We start from the raw sequence: 13,804 nt of genomic DNA on the forward strand, positions 1-13,804 counted from the left end.
CGGGGTTTCACCATGTTGACCAGGATGGTCTCGATCTCTTGACCTCGTGATCCACCCGCCTCGGCCTCCCAAAGTGCTGGGATTACAGGCATGAGCCACCGCGCCCGGCTTTGCTCATATTTTTATTATAGTACTTACCTCCTTGTGGTTTGTATTAAACCTTGTATATATCTTTTTTCCTGATGCCTGCTTTGTTCTTTTTTCCACCAAACATATACACCTTGAATGTAGTAAGCAGATTGTAACTGTTTTGAATGATACTAAAGAAAATTGATCAGGGATGTGACAGGATAACTAATTCCTCAGTAGTGTTTTAGTAGAGCTTTACCAGCTTTATTTTTCAGATGTTATTTAATTAATTATTTTCTTGGGACAGTTTCTTACTCTGTCGTCCAGGCTGCAGTGCAGTGGCACAATCATGATTCACTGCAGCCTTGGCCCCACTCAGGCTCAAGCAATCCTCCCACTTCAGCCTCCCGAATAGCTGGGACCACAAGTTCACACCACCATACCTGGCTAATTTATGTATTTTTGATCGAAATGGGATTTCACCATGTTGGTCAGGCTGGTCTTGAACTCCTGGGCTCAAGTGATCTGCCTGCAACGACCTCCCAACATTATAGGCTTGTGCCACTGGGCCCAAGCTATTTTTTAGATATTATCCAATGCTTTCTCTACAGCTGTCAGCACTGTACAGCTGCCCCTGTACAAATACTTTTTGAAATGATGTGAGTTTTTAAATCTGAGTTTTGTGATGATGCAAATATGCACATAATCATCATTTTTTATTTACTAACTAAACAGCTGTGCTTTTTGGAGAAGAAATCATTTATGTATATTATAATGAGATTGAAATTTTTTAAAAAACAGGATCTGGCTTGCTCAAGACTTCCAATTTTTAGTTATATACTGTTCTTAAATGGACCACAACATTTGCTTGTAAATTTAAAATCTGTGGGTCTAGTGAAACAGTTGATGCATAGGGTGTGGTTCCTGTTTTCTGTGAAAATTAATATAGATGTTAAAAATGAAGTCTTTGATTTTCATCAAACTCAAGATTGAGAGGCTGCTGCCACATCTAACTGCTGATCATATTCAGCTCAGTGCACATTGATGGCATTTATTGCAAGCATTTTTTTAGGTGCTGTTGCAAATACAAAGTTGTAGGAAATAATGTTCTTTTTTTGGTTTTGTTTTTAGGGACTTCCACATCTGTTGGGAACAAGCAGGTACACACATTTTTATGAAACACATAGACTATAAGTGCTATAAAGTGGTAGAATTAAATTGGTATGAGGATTTACTTGGCCACAGGATATACCTAGCCACAATATTTGGCCATGAGGCTATTGAACTGAGTGCATCGTGAAGAATTGGTGAGATTTCAGTAAATAGAGAAGAACAAGGGAGGGAGTTTAGAGGTAGGGAAGGAAGCCCAGGGCATATTCAGATAATGGCTAGTAGTCTGGCTTGACTATAACAAAGAGAATTGTAGAGAAAGAGGTAAAACTGGAAAGATAGATTGCAGTAGGCTAGGACTTGACTGTGAGGGGCTTTGAAAACCAGGTTAAGGATTTTAGATTTGATTCCGTTGACCAAGGAATCTGGTTTCTGAATAGAGTTACCCAATTATAGCTGTAGTTAAAGAATATTAATCTTGCTTTGTGTAGGATGGTTTAAATCAAACTTGTTACTTTAAAAGCAAGATGTTACCAAAAGACTAGGATGGAGCTTAGACAGTGTAAATGCAGTTCTTGTCTGCAATGTGAAGAAGATAACTTGAAACCTTTGATTATTTATTTTTAAAAGTCGGTATATAAAAGCTGTCTTTATGAAAGATATGTTTCTGCTGTAATTCTTACGTTTCAACTGTGAATTAACACTGCCAGACACTGCTGGAAAACAAGATAAAGAACATTTAAAAAAAAAAAAGTCAAATGGAAAACTGTTGAAATTAGTAGAATTCTATGAAGAACCTGAATGTGAAAAGAAACAAATACCAATAGTTTTTCTATTAACAGTTTTAACTAATTAGAAAACATACTGTGGAAAAGAGCTTAGATTCAAAGTGCCAACAAAAAGTATACAAAATCTGGGAGCCTATTTAAGAAGTGTAACTATCTTGCAGAAGAAACATACAAAATTACTATGCCAAAAGATTTGAAGCCTTGGGAAGAGATACTACCACCCTCAAATGCTCAAAACTGTAAAGATGTTAATTCTAAATTAATTTATGGATATAATGTGAGTTCCATCAACTTATCAGTGGGATTTTATTTATTTATTGTAATTTAAAAAATGGTTCTAAACCTTAGCTGCATGTTAGAATTATCTGAGGAGCTTTAAAAATATTTTGGTGCACAGGTCTTACCCTGCATACCCCTGACCAATAAAATTAGACTATCTGGAGAAGAATCTAGGTATCAGTATTTTTAAACCCTTGATATTTATCAGCAGAGTTCCTTGTTCTTAATTTTGGGTTTTGGATTTCTTTTCTGAGAAGTTCTAATTATTATATTGATTCATATTTTATAATCATTTTTTAGAGTCTTCCAAAGAACAAAAACAAAATTTACTTATTTTAAAAAGTAGAATAAAACTCCTTCTAGCTTGCAGTTACCGTATGGTTTCATTGGGCATGTATAAATCTAAGATATATTATAGGATCTTAGTGATTTTGCTTTTCCTAAATCTTAAAGCATTTTGCTATTTCATTTTCCTACAAATTATTAATCATTACTCACTAATTTCCCCCAATTATGCCAACACGAAGAAAATGGAAGAGTGGTAGAATTGCCAAGTAGGGTGATGCAGTGGTGAAATATAGCATCACTACTGTACCATCTCTCAAAAAGATAGGAAAACAGTTTTGAGATAATCCTTTTTAGCATTTTTGTTCTAAGCTTTTGTTTAACATATTTGAGAATTCATATTTTTTTCATTTTTTATTTTCTGTCTTTAATAGCAAAGAAAAGGCAAAGGAAGATATTTCAGAACTGTTAAATCAAGATAAATGCAAAGAAACAACACATATTAATAATGATAGTGAATTTAATTGCATAAGTGAAATCTTAGACTATGGGTGTTCAAATGATGATTTCCTAGATGAGTTTTTCAAACTCAAGAATTAACAGTATTTCTAAGGACAAAATATGAAAACATTACAGGTTCATGCATTCAAAGTTTCATTCAAAGGATGTTGCCTATTTTGGATATATATACCTTTAATATCAGGTGGAATTAAAAAATTTGTCATGTTTAAGTTTTTATGAAGCTTCTTTGAAAGCTTTTTTAAACTACCCCTTTATTATTTTTGTAAATTAGTCATAAAATTCCTTAAAATATTAAAAATAAAGAGTATTTTGAACCCAGATAGTCAATTGAGGTGAACATTTTTTTCCTGATATGCCAAAGGTTAAATCTGCCTTGTGATTCCAATGTGAAGCTAAGGTTGAGAACCACTATTCTAAGTAGATTTTATCTGGACAAATAAACAAAATTAGATAAAATGTTTTTTAAAAAGTTTAGTAATGGTCTAGAATATTCTACCAGATACATGGTACTGACATAGAATTATGAAACAGATTAATTGATTAAACCAGGTAGCCCAGAAGCAGATCTTAGAATATGTAAAAATTTAGTATGATAAAGTGACATAAATCAGTAGATTAGATTACTAATAGCATTAAGGTAAGTTACCACTTATTGAGTATTTGCTGAACATTTTATGTGCATTATCTCATTAATCTTTTCCTTGATAGTATGTGCTATTATTTCCATTTACAAGTAAGAATATCTGAGGTCACATAGTACTTGGTGTTTCTGGAACAATTAGCTCTTTTAGAATGCAAATATTTGGAAAGCAAAAAAGTATTTTTACCTATGCCAGAATAAATTTTAGTTGGATAAAAGAATTAAATGTAGAGTTTGTGTCATAAAGCATAGATAACAAATAGATGCATCTGATACCTGGATAGGGAAACTTAGGAATAATGGAAGAAAATCACAAAAGATTTGTAAGTTTAACTGCTTAAGAAATACAACTGACTTCATGTCAGACACCATAAAACTATAGTAATAAACTGGAAAAACAAAACAGAAAAAAGATTAATAGCCTTATGTGTAAAATACTCATAGATTAATAGTCCCTAAATATGTAATCTTTAAAATGCAAGTGGTTAATAAACACATTAGAAAATCATTGACCTCATTAGGTAGTTGTGGAATAAAACATTCAGTTAAATTAAAAGTACTTTTCCTTCCTATCGTAGGACCTTTGTTCGTAGTATGTCCTTTTCATGGCTGACTCCTCATTCCTTAAGACTCAGTTTATAATACTACCTCCATGAGGCCTTTTTGTTCTACTCAATCTAAATGAATTTCCCCCTGTATCTTGACAACCTGCTTGTTTCCTTCATTGTACTTCATCTTTTGGAATTAGATATTTATTTGTTTATTTATTTATTTATGGCCTTTCTCTTCCACTGCCCTCCAAGCTCTGAGAAGAAAAGCATAATTCCCACTATCTAGAAAGTGCTCAATGAACAATTGTTGAGTGAGTAAACACACTGAATAAAAGTGAATAAAGTAAAACAAGATGCTTTAAAAAAAATCTGTCATGCTTGCTGAATTTTTTAAAGAAAAATGCCATATGTAGAACAAGGTGGAATGAATACTGTCATTGTGCTGCTTGGTAAATTGGTGTTACTTCCAGAATGGAAATTTTGTAAAAGGTAGCAAGAGTCTTTCATACCTTTTGACCCAGTAATTTTGCTTCTTGGAATTTGTTCTATGAAGCCACTTCTGCAAGGGGATGGGAAAGCTTTCTTTTTCATTCTTCCTATATTCACTGGTATTCTTTCCCAAGGAAAGTAGACATTAATCAAATTGGGCCATGTTTATAACTCTCTTCTCCTTCCTCTTTTGGTCCTCCTCAATGCGTACGATACGGGAAGGACTCAGTCCTTGGCTAAGCCCTGTGATCTTGTATTCCAGTCCTCTCACAAAAGTGTAGCGTTCTTACTGTTTGGGGCACCTCAGTGTGCTGCAGGTAAATTTATATTTGGGCTAATTTAGGGGAAGGGAGAGGCGTTGCTTAGGCCCTGAGCCAAAGGGTAGTGCTCTAATCCAGTTCACCAGAGAACATTATTTGTGGTATCTAGCTGTAACCCAGATAAAAGCGGTACTTTTGATTTTCCTTTTGATAACCTCTCCCCACTCCTTTCTTTCCTTGCTGCCTCCTATTTCCCTACCACCATTCTGTCTTGTGTGTGTGTGTGTGTGTGTGTGTGTGTGTGTGTGTGTGTGTGTGTATACAGGGCAGCATTTATGTATTCCTGGGTTTTTTAGTTCAGTGCTTACCATCTTTTTTATGTCTGACGTATACAGGAAATATTTCGGGACCAAAAAGGATAATGGAAGGGGCTGCTTAAGGCCAAAGGTCTTATGTTTTGTGCATGCCCATTGTTGTTCAGATATAGGTCACAACCCATCCATCAATCAGGTGGGCTGCCAGAAGCATTAAAATAAATGAAGAGAAAAGAATGCATTATTCATTGTTGAAATAATTATATTTGTAACCTTGCAATATGAAATATATTTATGTCGGTCGTCAGACTTGAAAGGTATTTGCTTTGCTGCAGCCAAATACTAATTAATAATGCCCCAAACCTCACTTAAGTTGCATTATTCTTAAACAGGGAGAAAGATTTATGAACAAAGGTTTAGACTTAATATATTGAAAAATTTGGACAATGAAAGATTATCAAGAGACCAACAGGATAAATCATGACATATCCATCCTTTCAGGTGATTTGTTCAAGTTAGTATTCCCTTATCTTTCTTCAGTATTTTTAGGGTTTGCAGTGAAGGTCCAGAGGTTTATAGCTTTCTTAGAGTTCTTGTAGAGTCAGTGGCCACCGTTCTAAGGAACAATTAGTGTACCATAATATACTGTATAGCATCACAGAGAAATGAGATTTGAGGCCTGTTCTGCTGTGACAGCTTGGGCAAATTATTTAACCCCTTTTTGTCTGTTTACTCATCCATGAAATGGAACTAATAGTGCATGTATCATAAGGTTGCTGCGAGAAGGAAATATAAAGTGCAAAGTTCTCAGCACATTGCCTGGACTGCCTATGAGTAGAGTTCATTCCAGGTTAAGTTTTGCTTTTACATTATTAAATCTCTTTGTGCCTTAATTTCTTCATTAGCTCATAATTCAGCTAATATTAGATACTTCTTTGGGGGACAATAAAAACTTCTGTAGTAACTTCATAGGCATTCAAACAGTTAAAATCAAAAGATAAATGTGAAAAGCACTGTACAAATTTATTAATAATTTTACTAATTCCAATAGCAGCAATAGGAAATCTGTGTTGTATATGAGTTAATAACTATATGTCCAAGTGGGTGGACTTGGTAGTTGATTCAGGTGGAGATAGATTTTTTTTCAGTTTTTTTTTTTTTTTTCTAAAGTGCCAACGTCTTTTCCTGCCTTAGTGCCTTTGCAGTTATTCCTTCTGTCTGGAATATTTTGCCCTGGAATATTTTACCCCTTATGTCTGCCTATCTAGTTCAGCTGAAATGACTCCACTGTAGAAAGGACTTTCCTGATTATCTAGTCTGAGTATCTCCCAGTTTATCTTTTAAACATCACTTTAAAAAATCATAGCATTGATTAGTACTAGATTCTTGATTTTGTTTTCTCTTTCCCCCTCCCCAGCTAGAATGTAAACCTTGAAGAGAACAGACACCTTGCCTGTTGTTTATTTTTAAATTTTTATCTATTGTCACATACTCAAGTATGATCACCTGTATTGTTTATTTTTACTCTTCCTGCACCTAGATACTAAGTGCCTGACAAATACTTGTTGAATACTTGAATATAATATAAATTATGAAAAAATGATCCATAATTATACTTTCCAGAGATAAATTACCATTGTTGATAGTATAGTAGATATTTTCTAATTTTATGTTCTGTGTGTGTTTACATATACAGATGTCTACGATGATGCTTTTGAAATATGTATACCATTGAGTCTAAAGATAAACATTTTTTACTATATATTATGTCTTTGAAGTTGGGCTGTCTTATAATCAAGAGTATGCTGTGGTTTAATTGGCAACATTTTTCTCTTTATGAGTTGCTCATAAATATGTCTTAAAATCTATAGCATCTTAGGTGTGATGAAGCACAGTATGTATTTTAAACAAAAATGGGATCAGGATGTTCATCTCTTTCCCCACTTGAAGATCTTGAGCATTTTCCTTGTCACTAGTTTTAGGTCTATCTTATTCTCAAGAGATATGACTAAGGGTGTGTCATAACTTTTTCAACCAATTCCTCCTGATGTATATTTGGAGCTTTTCCAATTATTTTCCTTTATAAAAAGTGCTGTGCTGATTATTCTTGTACATATCTTTATGCACGTGAGCAAAGTTTCTTTAATTAGATAGATTGGTGTGTACACGTATTCTCTGTAGTGTACAAGGGTACCTACTTCCCTACACCTTTGTGAGTACTGCATCTTAGTAAATTAAAAAATTTTTATTAATGTAAGTGAAAAATATCCTAATGTTTTAACATAATTTCTTTAATTATGAAAGAGAGCCTCTTTTCCTGTTTATTAGGTGTTTTTATTTCCTTTTCTGTGATGTACTTGGGCATAGGATAGTAGGCTTTTAATTGGCTGGCAGATTAGTCCTAATTAGAGAAATCTTTCCAGTTTGGAACCATGCAGTATCCTGTTAATTCTTGGGAACAACTTTTAGGCCTGCCACATCCTACCCTTGTGGAGGACAAGAGGGCTTTATAAGGACCCAGGATTTGGGGAGAGACAGAATTCAGGAATAACTAGAATTCTAGTATCCTTTATAATGGGGGCCAAGAAGGACCATAGTGTCAGTTTTTGAGCTGAATACTGGAACTATGCTGTTAGTCTTTAAACTTTAAATGTTCTTCTTCTCAGGCCTTGTTGTTCTTTAGTATGACTTGGTTATAGTATAGTAGTATTAGTTTATTAGGTTTGAAATAGGATACAACTCTGGGACTTGAGTGAAGTCAGTATTGAACCTAGAGATTAAATGTCTAGATTAATATGGTTTTTTGCACATTGTTAAAATGTTCTTAACATTGTTTAGTACCTTTGCTGTGTCAGACCGTATCAGTTTCAAACTTAGCTATCAGATGATCTCTGCTTTTTGTGTTCCACAGTGGTCTGTGGAGGAACAGATTTCAGTCCTTTGGTAAAGGTGAAGCTACAATATACATAGAATATGAATAGCTCACAGGAAGGTTTTTAGTCTAGCATGGAATTTGTTTAAAGAAGGCTTCCTGGAGGAGATAATGATAACCCTGCTAAGTCTTGAAGGATGAGTATGAGTTAGCTGCAGCAGTAAGTACCTGTAGTAAAAGGAACAACAGTGTAATGAACTACAAATAGTCGAGTGTTCTTAGAATATAATAATTGAGGTGAAGAGTGACTTATTGTGAGGCTCGAGTCACAAGTAAGAACCAAGTAATGAAAGGCCTGGAACACCCTGTATTTAATAGGTTAAGGGATCATTTTGAGCAATGATGGGGGTCGAGTTAGCATTTTAGAGATCACTGCCCAAAGACTGATTTAGGGGCAAGACTGAAGGCCCGGAGACATGTTGGGAAACAGTTCTAGTAATCCAGGTGAGAGAACTAAGGCTGTAGCTCAGTGGTGATAGCTTACTGGGAAAATTGTAGTCATTTTTCTTAGTTTATGTAACATTTGGTTCTCTATTGTTCAGAATCCCATTGAGATGACATTTCATTGAATGAGGTTTATTATTTTGCAGAGATAAGTTATGTTAATTATCCAATCATCTTTCACTTATGTCTGTAGGAAGTTTATAGTTTTACATATACCTGATTAACTAGTATGGTGCTACATGGAGATGGTATTAAATAAGTGTTTTTGATTATTTTAAAAATCGAGAAATGTTAGCCCTTTTGGTGTGTCTAGTGATTATCTTAGAGGGAAAGAATTTTAGAACATTTTGCCTTTGTGTAAAAGCAATGACTTGTTAGCTTAAATTTATATCTAATTTATTAACTTACAGGAATTTATCATTTCTGTGTGCTAATTTCTTTTTCTTTTTTTAAAAGGCTATTAGTGAAAGATGGTGGATCGCTTGGCAAACAGTGAAGCAAATACTAGACGTATAAGTATAGTGGAAAACTGTTTTGGAGCAGCTGGTCAACCCTTAACTATACCTGGACGAGTTCTTATTGGAGAAGGAGTATTGACTAAGTTGTGCAGGAAAAAGCCCAAAGCAAGGCAGTTTTTCTTATTTAATGATATTCTTGTATATGGCAATATTGTCATCCAGAAGAAAAAATATAACAAACAACATATTATTCCCCTGGAAAATGTCACTATTGATTCCATCAAAGATGAGGGAGACTTAAGGAATGGATGGCTAATCAAGACACCAACTAAATCTTTTGCAGTTTATGCTGCCACTGCTACGGAGAAATCAGAATGGATGAATCACATAAATAAATGTGTTACTGATTTACTCTCCAAAAGCGGAAAGACACCCAGTAATGAACATGCTGCTGTCTGGGTTCCCGACTCTGAGGCAACCGTATGTATGCGTTGTCAGAAAGCAAAATTCACACCTGTTAATCGTCGCCACCATTGCCGCAAATGTGGTTTTGTTGTCTGTGGGCCCTGCTCTGAAAAGAGATTTCTTCTTCCCAGCCAGTCCTCCAAGCCTGTGCGGATTTGTGACTTCTGCTATGACCTGCTTTCTACTGGGGATATGGCCACATGCCAGCCTGCTAGATCAGACTCTTACAGTCAGTCATTGAAGTCTCCTTTAAATGATATGTCTGATGATGATGATGATGATGATAGCAGTGACTAAGGCCACACTTTCGAGTACTTCATCAGGTGTGGCTGAGAAATCAACTTTGGGGGAAATGTAGATTCTGAGCGCTCTCTTTGTTTTGTTTTAGCCATGAATTTGCCTGAGAAACTTGTAACCTATGTGCCTCAATATATTCCATAGAAAGTAGGTCCCCCTGCCTTCTCCCACTCCTCACACTCTTCTACAGGGATAGACTTTTGCAAATATATCAGATAAATTTTTTGTTTCTTGTTTATTTTTAGGTTATTTTCTTGGAAGATTGGGAAAAGATGTTTAACAGATGATGTACTACATTGTTTTCATTTCTGTTATATGGTAAAACTAAAAGCACAGAATTATGGGAAAGGGGTTACAGTGTGGTTCATTAATAATGCTGGTAGCTTTTTTCTAACCATCCTGTTTAATGGTTAAGACACCAGTAACAAAAACACATGATTTGGAAATACTTTGGCTTTTTCATATACCTAGTGGTGCCTTATCATAATAGCACTGTTACATGAAATAAGCCCCTACCTTCTTACTTTCTGGTTTGTTGAAAAAAAGACACTGGTGCTCTTTGAAGTGATAAAGTGAGTGTTTATGAATGGGTGTAATTAGGAAATACTTCTCACCTGACAACTACAAATAACTAAGTTTGGAGGTATTTTGACTCGATATGAATAAATATTTTTCCACAAAATAGTTGTGATTATATTTTTTGTTTTACATAGGTCCCAAATTATAATTGTCAAATATATTTTTAAAATTAATAATAGGTTGTCATTCTTAGGAATTTGGTTTGAAATTTATCAGTTCCATAGAATTATCATACTGCATTAGCTTCTACTTTTACTTAAACATATTTTTAGACATACATTCATCTGCTTTAACATTATTTCTGGCTTGAAAATCGTCTTCTAAAACCCTTGAAAATAAACAACCTCTTTTTTACAGAGCCCATGTTAGAGCATAGATTTACTTAGGCTTGAAGACCTGGAAGAAATAATGTGTAAGAATGGTCTTAAGGCAGACCACTTTAAGTTTGGCTAGATTTCATGTCATGGAAGTATTGTCTATTTCAGTGTGAAACTATCTTGAATTTGCAAATATAGTGTTATATTTTATAAAGTTTTGTAAAGTCCCAAACAATATTTCTATTTTTGTAAAACAGTTGTATATGTAATCTGTATGTGAAATCATTTTGCAATCTATGAAAATAGAGTAGCAATTGCTATTTCTAAATTGTGAACTTTAAGTCAATCTAGATTTCTTTTGAGAAGTGACTTTTTGCTTTTGAGGCAGCCATTAGGTTGAAAATATGTATTTATCATATAAAACTTGATGCATTTTGCACTACTTTCTCCGTTTATATGCTGCAAACAACTACAGTCTTTGAAATATGGAAAATCAGCAGTCTAAAGTTTGTTTTAAATTCTAAATTAAAAAAATCAAGTCTAAATATACTGCAAATGTCCTGAGAGGTTTGATTCAATAACTTGTGATGGAGGACCCTTTGGTATCTTACTGTTTGGTTAAAGCACTAATTTTACTTACCTATTAAATTTTGAAAGCATCTGAGATATACAAATCTCCCTGTAGGAAATATGAAGGAAAAGCACAACAAAACTAGGGGTTTTTGTTCATTTGCTGGCTTTTATGATTCTTTTGGTTTTTTTTTTTTTTTTTTTTTTTTTTTGAAACGGAGTTTCGCTCTTATTACCTAGGCTGGAGTGCAATGGCGCGATCTCGCCTCATCGCAACCTCCACCTCCTGGGTTCAGGCAATTCTCCTGCCTCATCCTCCTGAGTAGCTAGGATTACAGGCACGCGCCACCATGCCCAGCTAATTTTTGTATTTTTTAGTAGAGACGGGGTTTCACCATGTTGACCAGGATGGTCTCGATCTCTTGACCTCGTGATCCACCCGCCTCGGCCTCCCAAAGTGCTGGGATTACAGGCGTGAGCCACTGCGCCCGGCCCTTCTTTTGTTTTTTTTAATATCAGGTGGATTTTTATTTCTAAGCAATATATACATACAATCAACCAACATATCTGAAAAGGATCATGAAACCTGAGAAATGCTAATGGAGGCTTGCTGGTACATAGGAATCTAGCAAATTCAGGAACCAAGGGGAATGTTCTGAGATAACATTTACATTGTCAACTTTTATTGACTTTGTTTTTACAATAAAAAATATTTTACAACACTTTCTGTTCTCTGTATATTGTGACTTGAGGATTTCCCACCTTTGCTAAGCTAAAAAAGATATGCATATTTTGCCTAATCATTCAACAGCTGTGAGTGCCTGCTATGTGCCAGCCATTGTCTAGGCAGTAGGTTACAGCAGTGAACAAAACTCCCTTTTGGGTATACCACACGTAGGCTCAGAAAACAAACATTCTTCCAAATGCTGAAGATAAGACTTAATGTTATTGAGAACTGCCTTTATATAATTTGGCTTTGCTGTCCAATTACTGTCAGAAGGAATGACTGACCTGAATTGATATTTCTCAGAAGGAAACATACACATGGCTGACAGGTATATGGAAAAATGCCCAAGATCACCAATCAGGGAAATGCAAATTAAAACCACAATGAGATAATTACTATACCTGAGACCTGTTGAAAGACTGTTACCAAAAGGTGAAAGAGAAGTGTTGGGAAGGATATGAAGAAAAGGAGATCCTTGCACACAGTTGGTAGGAATGTAAAGTAGTACAGCCATTATGGAAAACAGTAGAGGTTCCTTGAAGAGTAAAAACAGAACTACCCATAGCATCTAGCAATCCCACTGCTAAGTATATACTAACATCTGAAGAAAATGAAATCAGTACGTTGAAGAGATATCTGCACTTCCATGTTCATTGCAGCATTATTCACAGTAGCCAAGATATGGAATCAACCTAAGTGTCTGTCAACAAATGAATGGATAAAGAAAAGGTGGTCCATATACACAGTGGAATACTATTCAGCCATAAAAAGTTAAATCCTGTTACTTGTGACAACATGGATGGAACTGGTGGACATTATGTTAAGTGAAATATACCAGGCACAGAAAGACAAATACCTCATGATCTTGCTTATATGTGGAATCTAAGAAAGTTGAGCTCCTAGAAGCAGGAGTAGAATGGTGGTTACCAGGGGCTGGTTGAGGGGGTGAGGGTGGGAGATGCTGGCCAAAGGATACAAAATTTCAGTTAGGAGAAATAAATTCAAGAAATCTATTGTACAATATGATGACTAGCTAATAACAATGTATTCTTTAAAATCAGTAGATTTTGTGTTCTCACCACAGAAACTGGTAAGTATGTAATGTAATACATGTTAATTCACTCAATCTGCCCATTCCACAACATATCCATTCTTCAAAACATACACACAGTACCGTGTGTGTGTGTGTGTGTGTGTGTGTGTGTGTGTGTGTGTGTGTGTGTAAGTTTCTGTCAGTTTTTTTTTAAAAATAGGCCAGGTGGAAGGATCACTTGAGCCCAGGAGTTCAAAACCAGCCAAACATGGCAAGGCCCCCAACTCTACAGAAATAAAAAATTAGCTGGTCATGGTGGCATGCAACTGTGGTCCAAGCTACATAGCTACATGGAGACTGAGGTGGGATGATAGCTTGAGCCCAGAAGGTTGAGGCTGCAGTGAGCTGTGTTCATGTCACTGCACTCCAGCCTGGACAACAGAGCAAGATCCTGTCTCACAAAATATGTTTGAAAAGAATGACTCAAGATAAACTATTTTGACTTAAACCATTACAAAAGTAATTGGGTAAAATCCTAAGTTTAGATTTTTGATACAGATCCTGCTTTCTTATAGAAATATTCTAATGACTTAAAACCAAAATTCCATAGCTACTTATAACTTTTCACTCAATAAATATGTATTCAGTACTTTTTTTTTTTTTTTTTTTTTTTTT

General features: G+C 35.1%; 1 protein-coding gene across 3 annotated transcripts in view; it reads left to right on the forward strand.

Annotated features, from left to right (window-relative positions):
- The window catches only part of PLEKHF2 (pleckstrin homology and FYVE domain containing 2), a 62,657-nt gene extending 51,079 nt beyond the window's left edge, over nucleotides 1-11,578 (forward strand). For 2 of the 3 annotated variants that reach the window (XM_037741880.1, XM_017538143.2), the window contains exon 2: nucleotides 9,140-11,578. In XM_037741880.1, the coding sequence (XP_037597808.1) occupies nucleotides 9,154-9,903 (750 nt within the window). In that variant the 5' untranslated portion in view covers nucleotides 9,140-9,153 and the 3' untranslated portion in view covers nucleotides 9,904-11,578. Of the gene's footprint in view, nucleotides 1-9,134 lie in introns of all 3 variants that reach the window. The other variant, XM_017538144.2, reaches the window with a different exon arrangement.
- The last annotated feature ends 2,226 nt before the right edge of the window (nucleotides 11,579-13,804 follow it).

This window comes from Cebus imitator, unplaced genomic scaffold, assembly GCF_001604975.1.
Source record: "Cebus imitator isolate Cc_AM_T3 unplaced genomic scaffold, Cebus_imitator-1.0 Scaffold109, whole genome shotgun sequence".
Lineage (NCBI taxonomy): Eukaryota > Metazoa > Chordata > Mammalia > Primates > Cebidae > Cebus > Cebus imitator.